The sequence below is a fragment of the Leopardus geoffroyi genome, chromosome E2 (assembly GCF_018350155.1).
Source record: "Leopardus geoffroyi isolate Oge1 chromosome E2, O.geoffroyi_Oge1_pat1.0, whole genome shotgun sequence".
Lineage (NCBI taxonomy): Eukaryota > Metazoa > Chordata > Mammalia > Carnivora > Felidae > Leopardus > Leopardus geoffroyi.
In genome coordinates this window covers 20,525,907-20,549,096 of record NC_059335.1, presented here as the reverse complement: position 1 = coordinate 20,549,096, position 23,190 = coordinate 20,525,907, and the positions used below count along the sequence as shown (strand labels likewise).

At 38.8% G+C, this 23,190-nt stretch overlaps 1 protein-coding gene across 5 annotated transcripts in view; it reads left to right on the top strand.

Moving 5' to 3' along the window:
* Window positions 1–23,190, top strand: part of DPY19L3 (dpy-19 like C-mannosyltransferase 3) — a 77,722-nt gene that overhangs the window by 42,104 nt on the left and 12,428 nt on the right. For 4 of the 5 annotated variants that reach the window (XM_045442573.1, XM_045442570.1, XM_045442574.1 and 1 more), the window contains 8 exons: window positions 6,836–6,967; window positions 8,354–8,455; window positions 10,195–10,268; window positions 10,444–10,602; window positions 13,459–13,581; window positions 13,962–14,073; window positions 14,833–14,889; window positions 18,765–18,847. In XM_045442573.1, coding sequence (XP_045298529.1) covers window positions 6,836–6,967; window positions 8,354–8,455; window positions 10,195–10,268; window positions 10,444–10,602; window positions 13,459–13,581; window positions 13,962–14,073; window positions 14,833–14,889; window positions 18,765–18,847 — 842 coding nt within the window. The remainder of the gene's footprint in view (window positions 1–6,835; window positions 6,968–8,353; window positions 8,456–10,194; window positions 10,269–10,443; window positions 10,603–13,458; window positions 13,582–13,961; window positions 14,074–14,832; window positions 14,890–18,764; window positions 18,848–23,190) is intronic. The other variant, XM_045442571.1, reaches the window with a different exon arrangement.

Genomic DNA, 23,190 nt, shown 5'->3' with positions numbered 1-23,190 from the left:
CATTAGTTCACTGGGCATGAAGCTTACTTTAAAAAAATAAAAATAAATAAAAAGATAAAATAACATTAAATAAATAAATAAATAAATAAATAAATAAATAAATAAGAGATCTTAAAAGCAGAGAAAAACAATACTTATCCAAAGGGGAAAACTAAGTTGAGTGACGGCAGGTTTCTCATCAGAAACAATGGTGCTGAAAGAAAAGAATGGTTAACCCAGAAGCCTATGCCCAACAAAAATATCCTTCACAGAAGGAGGAGAAATGAAAACATTCTCAGATGAAGGAAAAGAGTTTGTTGCTCATGGAACTACCCTAAAAAATGGCTAAAAGAAGTTCTTGAAACAGGAAATGATAAAGAAGAAATGTTGGGACATCAGGAACAAAGAAAAGGCAAAAGAGTAAAACTATTAATAAATAAAACAGACTTGCCATCTCCTCTTGAGTTTTCTAATGTATGTTTGATGGCTGAAGCAAAAATTATAATGTTGAATGTGGTTCTCATTGTATGTAGAGGAAATATCTAAGATAATTGTGTTATAAATGGGAAGAAAAAAGGGATTTAAGTAAAGTTTCTATACTTGATTCAAACTGGTAAAATAGCCACACCAGTAGACTGTGGTAAGTTATGAATGTATAATGTAATAACCCAGAACGACCATTAAAAAATCTGTACAAAAAGATAAATTCAAAAATACTATAAATAAATAAAAATGGAATTCTAAGAATGTTCAAATAACCAACAGGAAGGTAAGAAAAAGAAAACAGATGAAAAACAATGAGCAAACAGAAAACAAAATGACAGATACGACCTAACAAATCAATAATTACATTAAAGATAAATGATCTAACTACAACTACTTAAAGACTGAGATCGGTAGAGTGGGTTAAAGAAGCACAAGAACTTATTTCAGACACAACATTAAGAAGATTGAAAGTAAAAGAAATTGGGAAAGATAACCCTATGCAAACATTAATCAAAAGAAAGTAGTAGTAGCTATATTAATATGAGATAAAGTAGGTGTCAGAGCAGAGAAAATTACCAGGACAAAAGGGTTATTATAACAAAAGGGTTAATCTACCAAGAAGACATAGCAATCCTAAATATGTGTGCACTGAACAGTAGAGCTACAAAATATGTGAAGCAAAAACTGGCAGCCAAAAGGAGAACTAGACAAATCCACAAATAAGTTGAGGACCTCAACACCCCTCTTTCAACAACTGATAAAACAAAATCATTAAGGATATAGTACTTAACACCATCAAGGAACAGGATGTAATCAACATTTATAGAACACCACACCCAATAACAGCAGAAGAGCCAATGGATTGAATCAATAGAGTCAAACTAGAAATCAGTACAGAAAGATTAAAAAAAAAATTCTAATACTTAGAAACTAAACAACACACTTCTAAATAACCTATGGGTCAAAGAACGTCAATATCTATGGTCTCAAAGCCTTGAGATGACACTGAACTCAGTGACAAAAGGCAACCTTGTCATATCAAACCTTGTAGGATACAGCTAAAGCAACAATAAAGAGAAATGTATCACATTAGAAAAGAGGAAACATCTGAAATCAGTATCTAAGCTCCCACCTTAAGAAATTAGAAAAAGAAGAGCAAAATAAACCCGAGACAAGCAAAAGGAAGAAAATAATAAAAGCAGAAATCCGTGAAATTGAAACATAAAAGCAATAGAGAAAATCCGTGAAATAAAAAGCTAGTTCTTAGGGTGCCTGGCTGGCTCAGTTGGTGTAGTATGCAACTCTTAATCTCGGGGTTGTGGGTTCAAGCCCCACGCTAGGTGTAGAGATTATTTAAAAAAAAAAATCTTAAAAGCTAGTTCTTTCAAAAGCAAAATTACAAACCTCTAGCCAGACCTCATAATGGCCTTGGAGCATTAGAAACTCAATCTCCACTCATTTGGATACCAAAGTTTGAGTCTCTGTTCTAGCCTGTGTTATAGCATAGTTAATTAAGAGCACAGATTCTGGAACCGGACCACCTAGGTTTGAGTGAGTTGATATATTTGAGTCATTTAGAACAAAACTGCCTGGTATTTTATGAATGTTACACAAATGTTAACCATGGCTAATTCAAAATGATTATGGAGAGGGGCACCTGGGTGGCTCAGTCAGTTAAGTGTCTGACTTCAACTCAGGTCACGATCTCACAGTTCATGAGTTCTAGTCCTGCGTCGGGCTCTGTGCTAACAGCTCAGAGCCTGGAGCCTGCTTCGGATTCTGTGTGTGTCTCTCTCTCTGCCTCTCCCCCACTCATGCTCTGTCTCTCTGTCTCAAAAATAAACATTAAAAAAAATTTTTTTAAATGATTATAGAGAGCAGGAGCAAGACCCACTGAAGAAAATTCCAGTTACTCTACATAGAAAGAATATATTACTGCTACCTCGTTTCTAAACTCTACTGGACTAATAAAATCTGAGAACAAACATCAGATCTACCACTGATAATTTAGGACTTTCTAATATGCAATACTACTCAACGTTACATTCCGGCGGCTCACTAGCAATGTTTCTTACGAACCTTGAATATCATTACATTTATAAAACCATACAACCTTGTTGTAACACAAACTGTTCTTTTTTCTAGAAGTATGCCTATTTGACCCAAAAACTGGCAACACCAGAAAACACCATAACTCAAAAAGGCAAACAAAAAATTGTTTTATTTTTTTAAAATGTATTCGTGAGTGATTTGTTATCCTTAAAGAGGATAATGAGAAAAATATTTGCACTCCGGTAGGAAAGAGAGCAAAAAATACAAATACTTCCTAGAAGGAAAAGCAGCAAAAAGAATAAAATATTTTGATATAACTTGAACAAAAGAATTGCAAACTTTCTTCTACACTGCAAGCTACAAAACATTGAAAGTTTTAAAGACCAACATAAGTTAGAAGGATACTCATGTTTATGGATTGGAAGGCTTACTATTTTTAAAATGACAGTACTCCTAAATTGATGTACAGATTCAACACGATTTCTCTCAGAATCCCAGGTGATTTTTTTTTTTTTTTTTTTTTTTTTTGCAGAAATTGACAAGCCAATCTTAAAATTCATGGGAAAACCCAAGGGACCCAGAATAGTTGAAGCAGCCATGAAAAAGAGGAATAAAGTTGGGAGACTCACACTTTCCAATTTCAGGACTTATTTCCAAGCTACAGTAATTGAGACAGTGTGATACTGGTAGGAGGACAGACATAAATCAGTGGAATAAAATTGAAAGACCAGAAATAAGTCTTCACCAAAAATAAACAGTCAATTGATTTTCAACAAGGGAGCCAAGATAATTATGGAGAAAAAATAATCTTTTCAGCAAATGGTGCTGGAATAACTGGATATCCACATGTGAAAGAATTAAGTCAGATCCCTCCCTCCCAACCCCCCCCCCATATACAATAATTAACTCAAAGTACAGCAAAGACCTACTTTAAGAGCTAAAGCTATAAAACATGGAGAAGACAGGAAAAATTCTTCATGACCTTGGAGTAGGCCAAGCCTTCTTACAAGGATCAGCACCAAAAGCATGAGTGACTAAATAAAAACATGGGTGAATTGGACTTCATCAAACTTAAAAACTTTTGTGTTTCAAAACAAATCATCAAAGTGAAAAGACAGCTCACAAAATGGGAGAGAATATTTGCAAATCCTCTATCTGATAATGCACTTCCAGGATATATAAAGAACTCTTTCAGCTCTTTCAATAGTAAATACGGGCAAAAGATTGGATAGACAATTCGAGAAGATATGTAAATGTCCAGCAAGCACATGAAAAGATGCTCAGCATCATTACTCACTAGGGAAATAAGTCAAAACCAAAATAAGATAGACTTTCACCCCCACTCACATGGCTAAAATCTAAAAACAGCAACAAAGACAGATGATAAGCATTGGCAAGGATGTGAAGATGTTAGAACTCTCATTGCTGGAGGGATATATAGAAGGGTGCAGCCTCTTTGGAAAACAATTTAGCACTGGCTCACGTGTTAAACATAGAGTTGCCATGCGATCAGCAATTCCACTGCTAGGTAACATACCCAAGAGCAATGAAAACCTATATCCACATAAAAATTTGTACATGAATGTTCATAGCAGCGTGATTCAGAATGGCCAGAAAGTGGAAACTACCAAAATGCCCATCACTTGATGAATGGGGTAAACAAAATGTGGTACAACGGAATATTATTCAACCGTCAAAATTTAGAATGAAGCACGGATGCATGCTACAACATGAAGGAACCTTGAAAAAACACTGTGCTACAAAGCCAGTCACACAAAAACAAATATTGTATGGTTCCACTTATATGGAATGTCAAAATATGCCAATCCTTAGAGGCAGAAAGTAGATTGGTGTTGGATAGGAATGATGGGAAGGAAATAAGGAGTGAGGACCTACAAAAAAAAAAAAAGGAGTTACAGCTAATGGCTATGGAATTTGGGGGGACTGGGGAGATGATGAGGATATCTTAAAACTAGATTTTGGTGATGTTTGCACAACTATTAATACTAAAAGTCAGGAATTGTGCCCTTTAAAAAGGTGAATTTTATGGCATATGAATTATATCTCAATAAAGCTATTAAAAAAGAAAAACTATTCCTTCACTATCTAGTAATTGTACTTTTAGGAATCTGTCCTAAGGAAATGCATTCATTCATTTGTCCCTCCAATATTTATTGAGTGTCACTGTCCTAGTGGGTGTTGTTTTAGGTGCTAGCTATACAACAATGAACAAATTAAGGAGCTACGGAAGCCTCCCCACCCCCAACACCTTATCCGTGTTTTCAGTTATGTGAGGTCAGCCACGGTGCGAAGCAGATAATCCACCTCTGACCTATAGCCAGAATGACAGTAGTAGCCTGATTCAATGTCACATGCCTGCATCACTCACCTCATTTCATTCATCTCATCACGTAGGCATTTTATCATATCACAAGAAAAAGGGTGAGTGCAGTTTAAGAAGATACTTTGAGAGAGACTACATTCCCATAAATCTTGTACGGTATATTGTTACAATGGTTCTATTTTATTATTGGTTACTGTTGTTCATCTCTTACTGTGCCTAATTTATAAGTTAAACTTTATCATCATGTACAGGAGAAAACATACTGTGTATCCATTCGGTGCATTCATGGTTTCAGGCGCGACCAGGCAGGAGCCCACTGGGATCTTGGAACAGATCCCTCGCAGATAAGGGTGGAGGAGTGTAATCAGATACAATGATTTGAGGACTTTTTCAAAAGGATGTTCGTAATAACATTAACTTCAACAATAATAAAAAGCTGGGAACAAATGATCCACTGGCAGACAAATTACGGCATATGGTAGAATGTTATGTAACCATTTAAAATTAAGTTTTCACAGAACAGTCATTGATGTGAGAAAATGATACAATATAATGTGAAATAAGGAAAATGCCACATGAAATATCCTACCACCACTATGAAATCAATATTATTTCTGTAGGTAATGATGTTGGATTTTGATTTTAGAGCCCACTTTTCTATCCATTATTGTTTCTTTTTTTATGTTTTCCTAAATCTCCTATAATGAAATATTGTGCCTTTATAATCCTAAAATCCACATTTCTGTGAACAACCAAGCAAAAGCACTGAACCGTTGCAGGTGTTGCCTTCTAAATGCTTGTTATAGGTTTGTTTCCTTTGAAGTTAAGAAAACAAAGCTATGAGGGAAATCTGGTTAGCTGCTGAATGAAAGTGGGATTTTTCATATGCCGATATGAATATGGAATTGTCCAATCTCAAAGAGGAGAGAAAGTATCAACTCGTTATTAGAGGCTGTCAGTTTTTCTTTGTGGCATATTTTCTGTGTTCAAGTTGGTGGAGTTGTGCTTCTTTCAGTATCCACCTGTCAACAATTCTTATACACCGAGAGCTGTCGTTAGCGAGTGCTCATTATGTGCTAGGCATTTTAAAACAGTACCACATCCGGTCCTTCCACCAGGCCTCACGGCAACTCTGAGGAAGGTGTAAACATCCCTCTTTTGCACATGAACCAGTTCCAGCACATGAAGGTCACACAGCTGGTTTATGTCAGAATCCGCAAGCTAGCACAGGTGCTATTGACCCCAGTTGTGGATTTTTTTTTTTTTTTAATGTTTATTTATTTTTGAGAGAGAGACAGAGCATGAGCGAGAGGGAGAGACCCAGAATCCAAAGCAGGCTCCAGGCTCCGAGCTGTCAGGATAGAGCCTGACGTGGGGCTCGAACCTGCCGACTGCGAAATCACAACCTGAGTGCAAGTCAGACGCTTAACTCACTGAGCCACCCAGGCGCCCCGACCCCAGTCGTGTTCTTGACTGCTGCACTGTGCCACCTTCTAGAGACCCCCCGAAGTGGAAAGTCGAAGGCCTTGCTCCAGGAGGGCTTTTCAGCCTGATGGAGTCAGGTGCACACACAGAGAAAAGGAAGCAATAAGGATAGTCTGGAGTGTGGAAAATTCGGAAATAACAGAACACCAGAAGATTCTGTACATAGTGACTGTAAGAGAATTTAGAAGGAAATTGCGGACTGCATTTGCCCATTTCCAGAGTATGTTTATGCCATTGTCTGCTTCCTCTACTTCATATTATCTGTTTGTTTCCTCTTTAACTAATGTTACAAGGTTTAAAATGCAGTATATTATAAGGTAAATGAGCAGTATGTGTATGATTTTGGTTTTTAGATGGAATTGCTTGAAGCCAGGTGTGCTTTCTGCTTTATTTGTAACTTGAATGTATCCAGCCGGCTAGTTGCCCACGTGCCAGCACGCGGTAGGCTTCTGATAAAGTCTTTAACCACCTAATCTTTGCTTGTTGCAGGCGACATGGCTGTATGGCATACAAATGACAGGCTTGCTCTTGGTGTGCATTCTTCAGTTTTTTAATTCTATGATTCTTGGATCATTGCTGATCAGTTTTAATCTTTCAGTATTAATTGCAAGAAAACTTCAGGTAGGACATTATTTTTGTCCTTTAAGCAAACTCTTTTTTAAATTGCGTGGTTGCTTGGGCCTTATTTTTATACAGCACACAAAGGAAAATGTATGACCAGATTCCCACTGAAAAGCACCGGACCCATTATTTAGGGGTTTTTTGTTTTGGTTTGGTTTTTGGTTTTGTTTGTTTGTTTGTTTGTTTGTTTTTATGTGCACAGTGTAGCATCTCTGTTTTCACGCTTTCTGATGTGCCACCCCTTGTTTTGACATTTACTTTTGTCTTAGAGAATTGGAATCTCAGTTCAGGGATTAGCCAGAGATGCTTATTTGAATGCATGCCATTGATTTAAACCTGAAACGAAGAGGAAAAACTTTTTTACTTCTGGTGTGTGTGAATTCAAGAGTAAGAAGAACCTGTTGCTTGGGGACATATGTTCATCCCAGTGTCTCTCGAGTTGCTGGATACCTTATTATTGGCGACACAGTGGCACTACTCCCTACCGCAGCATTCCGTATCGTGGTATTGATTTTTAAGTGAATTTAGATTAACTCTGAGAATTTTGAGAATCCAGATACATACATTCAGAAATAAGGGGACATTCCTAGAGTGTCACATTTGAAAACACTGACCTGATATTTTGGTTTTATTAAAGAATTCAAATCTCTTAAAGTTACATGAGATTTAATTTGTTTTTCTTCACATGACGTCTCAAGGCCTGTTTTATTTTTCATAAGCATATGAGAAACATTTCTCATAAGTACTTTTATATCAAGAAGCTGTTTTACCTTCTGCTTTAGGAAGAAAATATCCTGTCATGGACAAGCTGTCACAAAGATTTGTTTAAAAAAGGCTTCAGTTGATGATCTAAAACAATAGTTCTCATTCATCCTTCTAACTTTAGTTATGAATAAACATCATGCCTATTTAATTCTTCAAAATTATTAGGTATTATTATATTTGATGATCTGTAAAGTTAATCTGACAGTTATAAGAAAACTATTATAAAGAGCACAATTTATCTTTTATTATACTGGTAGGTCTTTGCTGTGTCGTCTGTGATACATGAATTAATGGTTAAATGACCACAAGATTTGTTCAGTCAGTGTATCCTGAGTACCTTCTGGCAGACTCCATACTCTAGTTGCAAAGGTCTAAAAAAAAAAAAAAAAAAAGACTAGGACAGTTTTCTGATATTATGAAGCTTATTAAGGGATTCATTTACATTTATATTAGACATTTACAAACATTAAGACAGTATATAACCTCGTGAAAAGTAGGTGATATTTTCCACATATTTTCCCAGTATGTTGCATGATCTCATGTTTTAAATCCTTAAGTAATCTCATCTTAAATGTCTCTGAAGTAATTTAAGAATTAAGACTCAGCTGTTTTCATTTCTAGAAAAATCTGAAAACTGGAAGCTTCCTTAATAGGCTGGGGAAACTATTATTACATTTATTTGCAGTTTTATGCTTGACACTTTTTCTCAACAACATTATTAAGGTAGGTTAATAAAATGACATTTAATTTATGAATTAAAGTTACCTAAAGAATGACCAGTTCTCCTTTTAACAAGCTCAGTTTTCACTTTGTTTCTGAAACAGTTATTCTCTATCTCAGTCGTTGATTTCTGCTCATTTTTTAAATATGTTCTAACTTGAACTCACTTTTTGAGTTACTACACTTTTTAAAAGCTCAACTTTAAAGGCATTAAACGAGTGTCTCTCTAATTTTAAAAAATTCTACTTTTTAGAGAGCGTTTTCTTACACTATGGTACAAAGAAAAAGATGACATGATTTTCACTGGGTTAAGTTGATAGATGAACAGGCAGGGCAGGGCGCCTGGCTGTCTCAGTTGGTGAAGCGTGCAACTCTTGGTCTCAGGGTCATCAGTTCGAGCCCCACGGTAGGTATAGAAGATTACTTAAAACAAAAGAAAAAAAGAGAGAGAAACTAGCTTTACTGTTGGAACCACAGTGATTTATTGAAACGATTTTGCCCCTCCTGGCAGGCTGGTTTCAGGGCAGGAGACATCCGCATGTACGTTGGCAGTCCCTCTTCCTGTCTGTTGACTCTCAGAGACTCTCACTCATCCGGCCACATTAAACACTTCCACTCCAGGTCCTTGTCGCTAGTTCTTAAACCCCACACAGTTCAGTACTTATCAAAAGCTTACTTGAGCTGAGCAATCAGCGTTTCCGAAAGATTGGCTGAAAGATATGCGGTTCACCCATTCCCCCACTCTAGACATTTAGTCATCCGTGCCTGAGTGAAGCCAGGAGAGCGCTGCATGCCTGGACCATTGATTCTTGACTTCCCAAAGAATACCATCTATTGAGTCATACTTGATGTCTTGCCAGCTACATACAATGAGAGGAATTAGAAAAAATTTGTCTTTCAGACTCCTGCTGTTTTTACCGTACCCATGGGGAAAATTTCTCTTGAGTCTCAGTTTTAGGAGTGTTAGGATCTGTTTTGAGCAACTAGTTTGTTTTAATCTTATGACCTGTGCTTTTATCTCCCTCTGCATTTGCTAGTAGAATGTGTAAGCCCAGATTTGCAGCGCATCTCTAGCAAATGTATTTTATGTACTAACCTCACTTCTGGATTCATCTTACTGTCTTTTCTATCTTCATTTTCCTTTTGATAGAATTTCTTGACCGATTTATGTTATATGGATTTTTGTAAAGTGTATGTTAAAAATAAAATGATGTGAATTAAAATCCTAATCACTAATGATATGCGCTGGCATTTGTTCACTCTGGGGGCCACCACTGAGCCTTCAGTTGTCATTGTGTGAATGAGTCTTCTATCAATTGTGTCTCCAGACAGAGACCCAAAGCCAGAGAGGCCCTGTGGGCTCTATACCTGTTTGAGGTCTCAGATCATCAAATTATTGGTTTTCTGATAAAAAAAAAAATTGTACTCACCTGGCTTCAGCCATCTCCTCCCTGAGACTCATCTTTTATCTATTTTACGTGTTGAACTTCTTTATAAGGTTGAAAAAAGTGATTCTGCTTATAAAAAGGGGGGGGGGGATGAAGGAGTGTAAAAGTCACTGTTAGAATTCCTTATTTCTGACAGCTATTGAGAACATTTGCTATAAACACACACACACACACACACACACACGCACGCAGTCCTGTAAAACTGGACACCAGATGTATGTATTCATTGGGATATTATCAGGAAATCATGCATAAGGCACTAATAGTAATTTTCATTTTCTCCCTCCCTGATAGAAAATTCTTAATCTGAAGTCAGACGAACACATATTTAAATTTCTGAAGGCAAAATTTGGGTTTGGAGCAACAAGGTATGGCTGAATTTAAAATTTATGTTTGCTTTTTTATATTAAATCAGCAGGGACTTTCAAACTTCAGTTATCATCATGCCTTGAACTATTAATTCCAGGCTCATTTTGAGGAAAAATGTGTGGTTTACTTATCTTGTTTTGAATTTAATATTTTGCCTTTTCATTTGTTCCCTAGAGATTTTGATGCAAATCTGTATCTGTGTGAAGAAGCATTTGGCCTCTTACCTTTTAATACATTTGGAAGGCTCTCAGATACTCTGCTTTTTTACGCTTACATATTTGTTCTGTCCATCACAGTGATGGCAGCGTTAGCAGTTGCCTTCCATAATCTCAGGTATGGCGTGTTTCGGAAGCCTATGCTGTGCTTTAACAAACTTGCTCTCTGTTGCCGAAAAAGTGCTCAGTTGAAAATCAGTCTTATCAGACACAGATGCGGTATTGTGCAGCTGAAAGGGGGGACGTAGCCAGTTTAGATTGGACTCCACTCAGTCATTAACGATGGACCAGCTAAGAGATAGCAAAAAGCAGGCAACACCGAACAGACTGTCCCCTTTGAGCCCTTCCCGTATGCCCCTTTCTATAGACACAGGATACTCAGAGGACTTACTCTACAGGGTTTGTGGGAAGTAAATAAGTTAAAATGACATACAGTGCTTAGAATGGTGCCTCACGCCTGGAACATTCTGTACATTTTATATGTCATTAGCTCGTATTACTATTAGTGACTCATAGTCTCTCTTTGGTTCTCATTGTTAGTTTTCCTGTTGTTTTTCTGCCTTTCTTTGTCTAGCTGCCTTTTTTATTTCTCATGAAGTATCAACAGTTAACTGTTGTTTTGTTGCATGTTGTTAAAGGGCTTGTAAAGTTGGAGTCCACCAAAGTCTTCAGCAATAATTGGCTGTTTCTAAAAACTTAACATGTCTACTAATCTGCTAAAAGAAAGAGCCAGGGAGTATGAAGACTTTTTAAAAACGTGTGGAATACCTACCTACAAGGCTGATGGAGGGCTTCTGCATTTACTGTCCGTGTTAAATTGAAAGAAAATTAAGTGTAAGAAATTGAAGCTGCTGTCATTTGTGAAAACTTAATGAAGCTCAGAAGGAAGCCCTTTTTCTCCATAGTTATCTTGCCAATTAAGGTGCTGGTGGGCTGTGATTCGCAGCCACCGGAGAGCTGTGCTGGAGAAGGGCATTAAAATGAGTCCAGATCAGTTGAGATGTTTTATGATTATTAAGAGAGTGAAGCAACATTGAACCATGAAAATACTTCATTGACTATAAACTATTTTAGTATCTTTCAGAAGTGTTCTTAGCCTGATCTCTAGCCCAAGATAAAATCCAGCCCTGTGAAAATAGATGGAAATTATTCTAGACAGTGTAATTTAATATTATTCCAGACACGCCAAGTGTCGGCAGGACTCTAGACTGCATGCAAAGCAGGAAGTTGAGTTGGCCTGCAGTATTTTGTGAAAATGTCTGCCATGCCCAGTGTGAATCTAGGAGCCGTCTCTGCAGGCTGACTTGGTGTATGATTGTGGGTAAGGTTTTAGAACATCCTCATCTACCACATAGGGGTATTAGAACCTTATTAGAGGAAAAGTACTACATTAATTAAAGTAATTTAAGAATAATGGTATCTTAAGATGAACTTCTAAGTAATTTGAAGGATATTTTATCAATGCCAAGTATTTAAAATATTTCTACCATCTTAATACTAGGAAGGATGATACTATTCACGCAACACATCTGTGTTGGTGTAAAGGCTACGACTGAAAAGGAATTAACTCACGGGCTCTATATTCATGGGATTAATAGGAGCTTTCCAGCTTTGCCAGGGAGATGGGGAGAGGTGTTGCAGAATTCTTTCAGGTATCAGGGGAAAATGAGAACATATGTTCTTGTCTGGAGCAACCTTTTAGTAGCAACATAGAAGCCAGGGTTTGGGTTGTAATATATGACACCTAAGTAAAGATTACTACCAGTGGTGAAAATTACCTTAGAATACCAGTTTAATTTTCATATGTATCTAGGGTGGTTGACAGGGTTTCTAGGGAAGAATAGTTTTCTAGTTACATGGAAGCCTCCTACGTATCCAGGTATGTTGGATTTTATGAAGGCTAAGTGGGGCCTTTACAAGGCATTGCTTTTATCTGAAACTGATGGCACTTCCTGTTGTTTCCTTATGCCCTTGACAACACATTGGACGACATCCGAACCCACTCGTCCATCTCAGCATCTCTAAAGTGGGGACCACCAGAGATGACAGTATGTGCCTCCCCGGTGTGACCCAGTTTGGAGTACAGCAGGTCCCCCATGGAGTATTCTTGCCAAAATAAATGAACCTGACTCTAATAATTAACCTCTAGATCTAATTATAAGTTTATAAGCAGGGTGGGCATAGAGAAACGTATTAAACACCACCACAAGGAGAAAATCAGCCAAATCCAGAAGGTGGAAGTAGTTACAGGACAAATGACATTTATTTCAGCCAATAAACAGCCTCAAAGCAGAGGATCCTTGTTTTGACTGAGAGATAACTTAAAGAGATGTTGATGAAATGCAGTGTGAAAGCTTAGGGTCCTAATTCAAAGAAACCACCTGAAAAAAGCAATGGCAGCACATGGAAGATAGAATACAAAGTGGGTGTTACGTGATAAGGAATTATTGTTAATATTATGGGTGTAATTACTTTAACATAGCCATATTTGATTTAAAAAAAATCACGTCAGACATCTGTAATGAGGTATTGATAGGTTAAAATGTGATCATTTGTTCATAAAGGAACTGAATTCCAAGTTTATGGACACATTTTTATTTTTTCTTATTTATGAAAACTTACAAAATACTAGCAACTCATGAAATATCTTTAAAGATATCTTTATCTTTTTGACTCCAGAAGACTATTATTTCTATTTTCTTATAAAGGGTTGAAGTACTCTAAATTTTTACTTACAATGAAATTTGTTAAATTTTAGTTAGTGATGCATTTTAGCACTTTTAGCTTCACCAATTCAAAATTGATTAATGCTGACTCATTTTGTCTTAGAGCAATAATACATTTCTAAATATATGAAGGGATAAGTTTGTAAATACATTTGTATATATGTGAAGGCGTAAATCTTTTAAAAAGATTTACCTAACTTACAGTTATGTATCCAGTTTCAATTTTGTATGTGTGCTGTTTTATTCAGTGATTCTACAAATCAGCAATCCATGGGTCAAATGGGAAAGTGCACGATCATCCTGAAACCAGAAACTGCCTACAACTTAATACATACCATTCTGTTTGGATTCTTGGCATTGAGTACGATGAGGTATTTTGTCTTATCTGTTTGCTTGATTAATGTTTTTATTTGACCATTCTTTACCTGACATATTTTAGCAATGTAACTTGGAAACTGACGGGCATCTTCATTGATAATTATGGTTGCCATAAAATTTTTCTTGTTTGCTACCTTTTCCAGTACAAAATATTATTAATAACCACTTTTTTCCTAATTACCCACATTCATCTATTTTTACCTATATGATGGTTCTCAAAAGGCAGTGAAACTCGTAACTGATCCTTTGGCAGACGGTTCCTGCACAGTCTCAGTTAGATTTTCCTGTCCCAGACGGTACAACTGTCTCACACCGCGGGTCTCTCCACGGCTGGCTGGCACTTGTTGACCTTTGCCTGTTTCTCTTCCTACAGAATGAAGTACCTCTGGACGTCACACATGTGTGTGTTTGCATCGTTTGGCTTATGCAGCCCTGAAATATGGGCATTACTCCTGAAGCTGATCCATCTTTACAACCCAAAGAGGGTCAGTGCTGTCGTCCCTTTTAGGTTTAGGACTTTCAGCATTTCTTTCCTACCAATTACTGTTGTTTTCAGTAGTTGCCCCTACATCAGTCCAATGAAACAGATACTAAAATTTGAGGCAGAAAATAGATAACTGGCACCTTATGGTTTTCTCCCGTCTAAGTACTAACCAGGCCCAACCCTGCTTTGCTTCCAAGATCAGACGAGATCGGGCGCATTCAGGCTGGCGTGGCCGTAGACCTTAGGATTTTCTAAGGAGTTATTTCTAAAATAGTTTTATTCTTAATTTTATTTTTTAAATTATTTATTTTTTCCCAAACCATTGGTTAGATTTGCTTATTATACTGAATTTGGAAATACTATAAAGCACACAAGGAAAAATTACAAATCATCAAGAACTCCATTATCCAGTTATCACTATTATTATAATAAATTATCCTTAAAACAAATATTAATAACGGGGGGTAGGAAAACACAAATATGAATAAGCATATGGTTATGGTTAATAGCCTATAACTGCAGTTTTGAATTGTTCTCCCGTGTGAACTCACAAGGTGGCAATAGAGTAGAAGCTACAAGCATCTCATGAGTGATTGGGACCCTTACGTTGACCCAGTTGTCTGGCATATTGGAGACTCATGCTCCGTTAAATCACATTTTTGTTGCTTTAAAAAGAATGGGTCCTATGTTTTACAGAACAAAACTGTAAGGCCAAAGTGTTCAAAATACCTGTGATCTAAATAATGTCTTTCTTATATAGATATGTATAATGCGATATTCAGTACCGATATTAATACTGCTGTATCTGTGCTATAAGGTAAGACTGATTTTCCTCATTGTTGCCATTAATCAGTTTAGCAGAATAATTGCTTTGACTCTGTACTCTGTATGTTACTGGCAAATAGAATGGTTTGTGGAGGTTACAGACCTCTCCTTGGCTTCTTATGAAGCCACCTGGCATTGATAGGAAAACCCATCTATTTCCCAAATAGTATTTAACAAGTAAAAACATTGTAGCAAAAACGACTACAGGTTAATTTTTCTGATTAAGTTTGGTTTTGACTTACTATTCCGCTGATGCAAATTACGAAAGATGTTTTCAGACCTATGTTGAGGTAAATTAAGTAGAAAAATAATTCCCTGTTACCTGCTTTAGAGAGAGTAAGAGATCCTAAAATGCATCTTACTTTAACCTACATATTTTATTAGATGCTTAAAATCACTTTGTAAGAGGCTGGGCATATGTAAGTAAGTACAGTCCCAGGCTAGCCTCGTTATCTGTCCTTCAGTTTCAATAGGAAATAAGGAAATTCCTCATATTCTCAGTTGACTAATTCCTGAAATAGCTTTAACTGTGCTTCAGTTCTGAGAATCCTTCGTAAGAGACAGGGAGTCGCCAATCAGACGGACGATTTGGTGACTCTTGACACATCTTTGAGATTTAGAGGCTTGAATCAGTACCTGGGCAGGGAGCCCAGACTACGCCATCCAACTGAGCTTTTACCCTCTCTTTTTAAACAATCTTACACATATTCTTAAGTTTAGATTTTTTCCTTCAAATTTGGTTTTATGTCAGAACGAACAGTAGATCTCATCCTCTACTGTGTATCGCCCCTCATTTGGGAGGGAGTCTCAAGGGAGGAGGGGGCTCAGCCACGGGGAGGATTAGCAATTGCAGCTCAGCTTTGGGTTTCGCTTATCCTTTCATGTAAGATTTTACTCAAAGCCAGAGGTTTTAGGCTAAAAATAATATGTGATAATCACACTCTTGGATGATTCTACCGTAAATATTTCAAAAAATCATGCTCTATCATGTTCCTATCCATCAAGACATTTATTGTCATAGGCAGAGCACTGTGCTAACTCAGATACTGGAAAACCTAGAAATAGGTTATTTCTACCACCCTGCCCCTGGGAATTTTCTTGCTCTGATGTAAATAAATGAAACTTCTTTAAAACATCTGGAAAGCAAAAACAAGATTAAGTAGAATTTACGTTTAATAAGGAATGAGGTAACTTCCCCTCTGCATGTTGGTTCTGGGTGATAAACCCCCTCCTCCCAGAGAAGACAGAGCTCACCACGTTTCTGGTCTCACGCTAAAGATGTATGCACACGGTAGCAGTCTTTTTTCCACAGCCTCTCTGTGTGTAGGCTGAGTTCTTCCATGTCTCAGCTATGTATTTGGAATTGTGTTCATTTTTTACAGCTATTTGAGGACTTCAGTCTCTTGTTCTTGGTAAAACTGAGAAAGGGCATTCTAGAAGAAATAAACTACGCTATATGGCATTGGGTCTCAAAGTGTGGTCCCCAGACAAGCAACATCAGCATCACCTGGGAACTTGTTAGAAATACAGATGTTTGGGTCCCACTCCAGACCAGACCTACCGAATCAGAACCTCTGGAGTGGAGTCCAGAAATGTGTTTCCCCAGCCCTCCAGGTGGCACTTACGCACAGAACAGGGCTTCCCTGCACTATTGACATTTTGGCTAGGTGATTCCTTGTCATAGGGGGCTGTCCTGTGTGTTGTAGGATGTTTAGCAACATCCCTAATTTCGACCCCCTAGATGCCAATAGCACTTCTCTCCTGTTGGGACAATCAAAAACCTCCAGACATTGCAAAACATCCCTCTGGGGGTGGGGCAAAATCCCTCTCCCCACCTCTCTTGAAAACCAGTACTATAGAAAAACCAGTGAGAGCACCAAAAAAGCCATCATTTCCAGGAAGTCTATGTTGATATTCTTTGAGTGAGAGAGTTAGTAACTTGGAAGAATCCTTCCGAAGACTTGCCTAGAATCAGCGTAGCCCTTCTCAGTATCGGACTTCAGGAGAAATCTTCATGCGTCCAGCTTCCACGGTACAAAACCGTTGAGATATTCCAACCTCTCCACATTTAAAATCACAAAGAAAATAAAGGTGTTATGTATATTAAGAATTACCCCGAAACTGAATCTGTTTTCCAACTATTGAACAGATTTACTGATAAGTAAAATGAACTCCTCTACTTCAAAGCCTCATTTGAGTTTCACAGAACAATTGTAATGAGGATTTCAGATTTTCTTGTCCATAGTAGCAATTTTGCTATATGTCTCTTTAGGACAATCCTATTTAAAAGGGAAAAGCATGCACTTCACTCTAAAATCAGGAGTTATTATTACGCTCATGTTGATTAATTTATTTGCATCGCTGCATTCTCACAGTATTGCTAGTCATTTAGAAACAGCATTTAGTTAATTCGACACTTTCACACTGTTTAAGAAGTCTGCCACAAGACAGTGTTACTAGATTTTAACATTTTCAGAATTAACAACAGCAACTGTCAAGCTAGAAAAATATCTACTATCCATTGAATTGATAGATTTTAAAATATGTTTTATACCCACATAATTTGGACCTATCATTAAAAAGTTGGTATTCTATTGATTATCCAAATTAATAGGGATAATTGAAATATTACAAAGGTATCATTGAATCACTATGATTACATCTCTTCTAAAACTTTGAGACAGTAGTGCTGTCTTGGTTTTCCCTCACCAACAGTTTTCCGGGTTCACCCACCCACAACACTAGATGAGAATGAGCAGTAAAAATGGCCAAAGATGAGATGATAAGATAAGAAAGTGACAGGGCTGAAAACACAGCCTCCAAGCAGTCAGGTTTCACTTGGGTTCTAGTTAGTGGTTCCTAAATAAAATTCCTGTATTTTCAAAATTAATGAAGCACGGGCACTTTGTCATTGGCCTTCCTCCAACATGGGAGTTCTGCTGTTCACCTTAGGACGTATGTAGATTATCGAGGCTTCTTAGCCGATTGTCATTTGATACAGCAGTGAACATTTAATTAATTGTTGGATTAAATAGGGAATTATGGTAGAAAAGCAGTAAGCTCAGAGTGTGATGTTCGCACTCTGCTTCCCCTTCACTACCTTGAGTTGAGTAGGAGGCACCAGTGGCATAAAATGTTCCTGATTTCCTGGAGAGTCCTACTTGCAAATATTCTTCTCTCCCATTGTACCTGTAATTATATTAAAATATGCCAGGCTATCCTGGATTTGGATTTGGAGTCAGGTTTCAGGCCATAGCTCTGCCAGTCCGTGAGCTGGTCAAGTCAGGCTACCTCTCCAGCCAGCGTCTCCACACCAACAAAATGAACCGTGAACAGCAGTAGGGATGGTGCCCTCTTGCGTCCACTTCCTCCCTGGGTAACTGTGGGGATGAGAGGAGGAGATTCTGTCCCAGAGCGTTTCTGCAGCTCTAACGTGGCGCTGTCTTGTAAGGGCACATTCCGCATCGAAGGGTAGATTGCATGATGGAAGATCTATTTTTCTAACATACCGGGAACCTTCTCGCGGTTGCCATTTCCTGTCCTATCCAAATGAATGTTTCACTAGATACTAACACCACATACAACAGGTTTTTTATTAGAGTAAAATAAAAGCTCATTGTAAAAAGTTGACAACCCCTCTAGCCCTGATTAGCTTTGGCTCAGAATAACTCGGGGAACCTTTTTCGGACTTCGGCTGGCTTCTGCTAGGAGGGTCCACTGCCGCGGTGAAGTCGTTCAGATGCTGTGGTTGTGTGTTTATTTAGTTCACAGGCTATATGCCGTTTGTCCCCTTTCGTTTTAATCTTAGTGACAGTTGTGGGTGTGGGGGTGGATTTTGTTTTTGTTTTGTTTTGTTTTTAATTTCAGTTCTGGCCAGGAATGATGGATGAACTCTCCGAGTTGAGAGAATTCTATGATCCAGATACAGTGGAGCTGATGAACTGGATTAAGTAAGAGGATTTTTTTTTAACCTTTAAAATTTAAAGTGCCTTTTAAGAGTCACCATAGACCTCATTTGGTGTTTTCTTTTTTTCTGAAATCTGTGAAGATACATTCATTTCCGAGTTTTTCTTTAAAGCTCTATATTTGGAAATAATTTCTCCCCATTCAAGAAATATTCTCTCTATCCACAAACTCCGGAAGAAGGGAAAATACCTGTAAGGAGAGGAAGTCAGAGCTGGAGGATGCTCCCCAGGCCACTGGCAGCAGTGGAAAGGAAGCTTCGTAGTCTAGGCCAATTTTACCTTTAGCGTGTGTTCCATTTTGGTACCATTCAGATTTTCTGTTACTGTTGACACATGAAAGTATTCTTTCCTTGTTAATCATTGAAAAGTTATACCGTAAACGACGGAGTCCTACTAGCTGCGTGCACATTTGATTTCAACGAAGCACACTGCCCGAGCCCAGGCCTAAAGAAAACTAAAAATCCAGACTCTTTCTTGAACATCGTCCCGTTTAGCATTCTCTTGGTGCCTACTGTTGCCTGCGTTCTGTTGCTTTGCCCCAGCACTCAGTGTCAGCGTGAAAGTCATGTGTTCGAAAACTTTGTTAATGGAACCTGCCTCCCACCAGAAATAAACTTTGTTACCCAGAGCAGCATTCCTGTGCCCTGTAGTACTGCATTTCCCTACTTTGTAACCAAAAAGCAGCAGTGTGATTATTCACATGTAAATAGACGTCGCAAATCTTGTGTGACATATTCTGAAGGCATCGGCGGTATCGTCTCCATCACTTAGGGTTTTAGTAGCCATATTGGCACTTGCTCATGACTAATGTTTACTAACCAGTACAGTTTAGCACTGCTTGTGTATTAAGAGATGGTAAACGTTTGATAGCTTCGGTCTCTTGAGTGCAATACATGGATTTTATAGAGATTTATGTCTAAAATATATATGTGGCTTTGGTCCCAATGTCGGACTGGCTTTGACTAGATGCAGTGAGTATAATTTTTCATGTACTTCCAGTGCTGAGATTACTAAGCAGTGCTTTGTCTTTATTTATTTATTTAACTTGAAATCACGGCAGACAATTATAGAGTAAATAATTCCTTCTGTATTTACTGTGTATGGGAAAAGAGGGTTATTCGTGTAAAGAAAAGCTAATTACTTTTGCATTAACTATAGTCACCTGGAAATTTATGGCACGTACCTGTGAAGGTGAGGCTGGTGGTGTTCTGGTTTCAAAGTCATACTATTGATCGGAAGAGCGCAGGGCGCCCCCTCCTGGTAGAGCCCTGAAGCTGGCGGGCCTGCCTCGGTCATTCCTGTGAGCAGCCCGCCTCCGCTCCCCGCTCCCTGGGGAACGAATCCGAGCCTCGCCTCGGTAAGAACGTGTCCTGGCGGAGGCCAGGCGGTCCGCGGCAGTGTCAGGCTGCTGTGCTTACTACAGTGCCTGTGTCTCCGTGCTTGTCCTCAGGCAAGACTACTTTCAGTGACATTTCTGGTTCTGAGAGATGGCAGATGAGAGGTTATATTCCGAGCGCAAAGAAGACAGTCTGTTAGTCTGTTACTTCTCTCCTTTGCGAAAGCGATCTTTGTTCCTTACTTTATCATCCTCTTACTAACATGGTCCTCTCCCTGTATGGAAACACGTTCTTTCTACTTTTTAAAAAATCCTCAGCAACTGGAAAGCTTTGTATTGTTCCAAAATATTGGCCCCATTGTGATCTAATCTTGCTCGTTTTCCCTTAAAATTCTTCAAATCTTAATTATTGTTTTTGTAAAAATAGCTGCTGGGCATGTTTGTGAAATAAGCTTAAGTGATGATGAATATATGCCAAAATTGGGTCTAGTGAGACGCAAAATGTATTTGTTTAAATCAACATTGAAATCAGCTCTGGTCTGTAGCCTTCGGTTCCAAACACAAGGGAAAACACACTTCATATTCTTTGAACTCGCCTTGATTTCTTCTGTTTCTGAAACGTAACATATGACCTTCCGCTTCCATTTTACTACTCTGATGAGTCACCTGTGCCCGGGATACTAGCAGGTCTGAGCTGAAGCAGGCTGTGGCCGAAGGATGGCATGGACTGTACCTGGGAGTCGGTCTGAAGTTGTCTGAGGGCAGCCGGCAGAGTTCCGGCGGGGACTCGGCCCCCTTCTTCCCACGTCGTCTGCTGCTGTTCTCGGACAGCCGGCACAGTGGCGCCATGTCTGTCTTTCGTCAGGGAGGTCATGGCAGCGCGTACGGGGCGGGATGTAGCTTCCGTCACAGGACGGCTGTGGGACGAGTCGGGATGAGAAGCCGTGACCTACAGGAACCCTCGGGGACACCTCAAGTAACCCTCCGTGATGGCACAGGGCCCCTCCTCTGTGAAGTGTTGAGAAGAAGCCTACCCAGCACGTCCCGGTCTCTGTTCTGTATACTTGATGCTGGGGCAAACCACACGCCTGCCTTACGCATCACCGTTGTACTCCGAGACACTGGGCCTCCGTTTGGAGATCAGGGCTGGCCGAGTATTCACTTGGGCTTCTCAGGCTTGGAGGATGAATTGAAAGATTCCATCACCTCAGCAGGAGTTAGTTATTTCCTCCTCTTCTGGAGGGTTCGGTTATGACCCTTTATTGGCCAACCAGACAGCCTCCGGGGAAGATAAAGGGCATGGCTTTAGGACACCACATATTAATAGGAGAGGGGCTGTTCTGAAGGGATTCGGTTTCTGAGAGACTGTTTAACACTTTAATGCGTAAAGTTATATCTGAACTTGTACTTACTGATAGGATTTAACAGATACTTATTGAGCACCAACGACACATAGGACATCACGTGGCCGCCCACTCTCACCACCTCTCCGCTAGAGTTGAGTCTCTTCTCAGCACTGCTGTCTTCATGCCTTTTTTCCATATTCTTACTGTTGACTCCATTTTAAGGTTTTTAGAGCCTTATCAGGTGTTTCAACTGAAAACTTTTTTATATTAGTAATAGAAACGTCCTATCTTTAGTTCCTTCGAGATTTCAATGTAAGTAGAAAACTAGTAGAACTTTGAGAGTCGATCCCTCGTTAATCAGTGAGGACATTATGTTGAAGTCAGCCCCAGAATCTTCCCTGGGAGAACCAGGAGGCCGCTTACCCCGATCCTTCCTCGGGGCCGGCCTCTGTGCTCCCCTGGCCGCCTGCCCTCTGCACGGCGCTCACTGCCGCATGCTCGCTTCCCAGCAGATTGAGGGTCTCCCAAACGCAGAGATTAAAAACACGATTGATTGATTGATTGATTGATTGATTGATTTTAGTTTCTGGCAGCTCTTTCAGCAAGACCCAGGTGGTACTTGCTGTGCCGTGTGTGTGACTAGGAAGCACTTTTACTTCCACGAGGCCAAACGCCACGGCAGTGGTGCTTCAGACCTCGTTCCTTTGTGACCCGTAAGTGTTTCATTCTTGTTCCTGAAATTCTTCTTTGACGTTGTGCAATGAAGACACTCCCGCAGATTTGAATATTCTGAGATGTGACATTTTAACCATGGGGCTTTAGAAGATTTTTCACTAAGGTAGTCCCTTTTCAGTGATGAAGCCTGCATGTGCAATATATTCTCAATGGGACTGAGAAAATGGACCACACTTCCTTAGCATTTTATCAAAGCAGAAAGAATTACTGTGTATCTTAAGTATGATGAAGGTTAAGTTGAGACCTTAAATGCCTATAAGCCTCTTTTATATTTAATGAATCATTTCGTGGTATTTGCATAATTCTATAAATTTTTGAGGGGTAGATAAAGCAAATGTTCGCACATTATATTATAATGCTCAGTTTACCCATTAGTTCACCAGTAATTAACTTGTTGAAGCTTAGAGCTTCAAAAGTAAATGAGATTATTTGTTCAAAATGCCATCAGGTCTTCCTGGAATGACATTTAAATTATGTAATGTAAATCCGTTTGACCTGTGAGTCCTTGTCATTATTTAGTGACATTTCTTGCAGAATAAATTGTTTGCAGGTTGGGCAGCCCGCTATAGAGCTTGGCAGAGGGCTATAAAAACAAATTATCCTTTCATTTTATACATCATTTGTTCAAACATTGGTAAAAATTGCTTTGTTTTTCTATAATAGAGAAGTGTCATTCAATGGTTAAAAGCACATTAGCTGTTTTAGACACAGACCACAGACTGTGTCAGCAGAAGTATCTGTGAAGGCAGAATACCCAGCATTACACCTGTCATACTGCATATTTTAAGTTAAGGACAAAAAAATGCCTTTTCCCTTTGCCTGCTGAGTTCACCACAGAAAATATAAACCACAGCGAAGCTAGCTAGGTTTTTAAAGTTCAGAAAACGTGTGATTGTTTTTCCTTTTGTTCC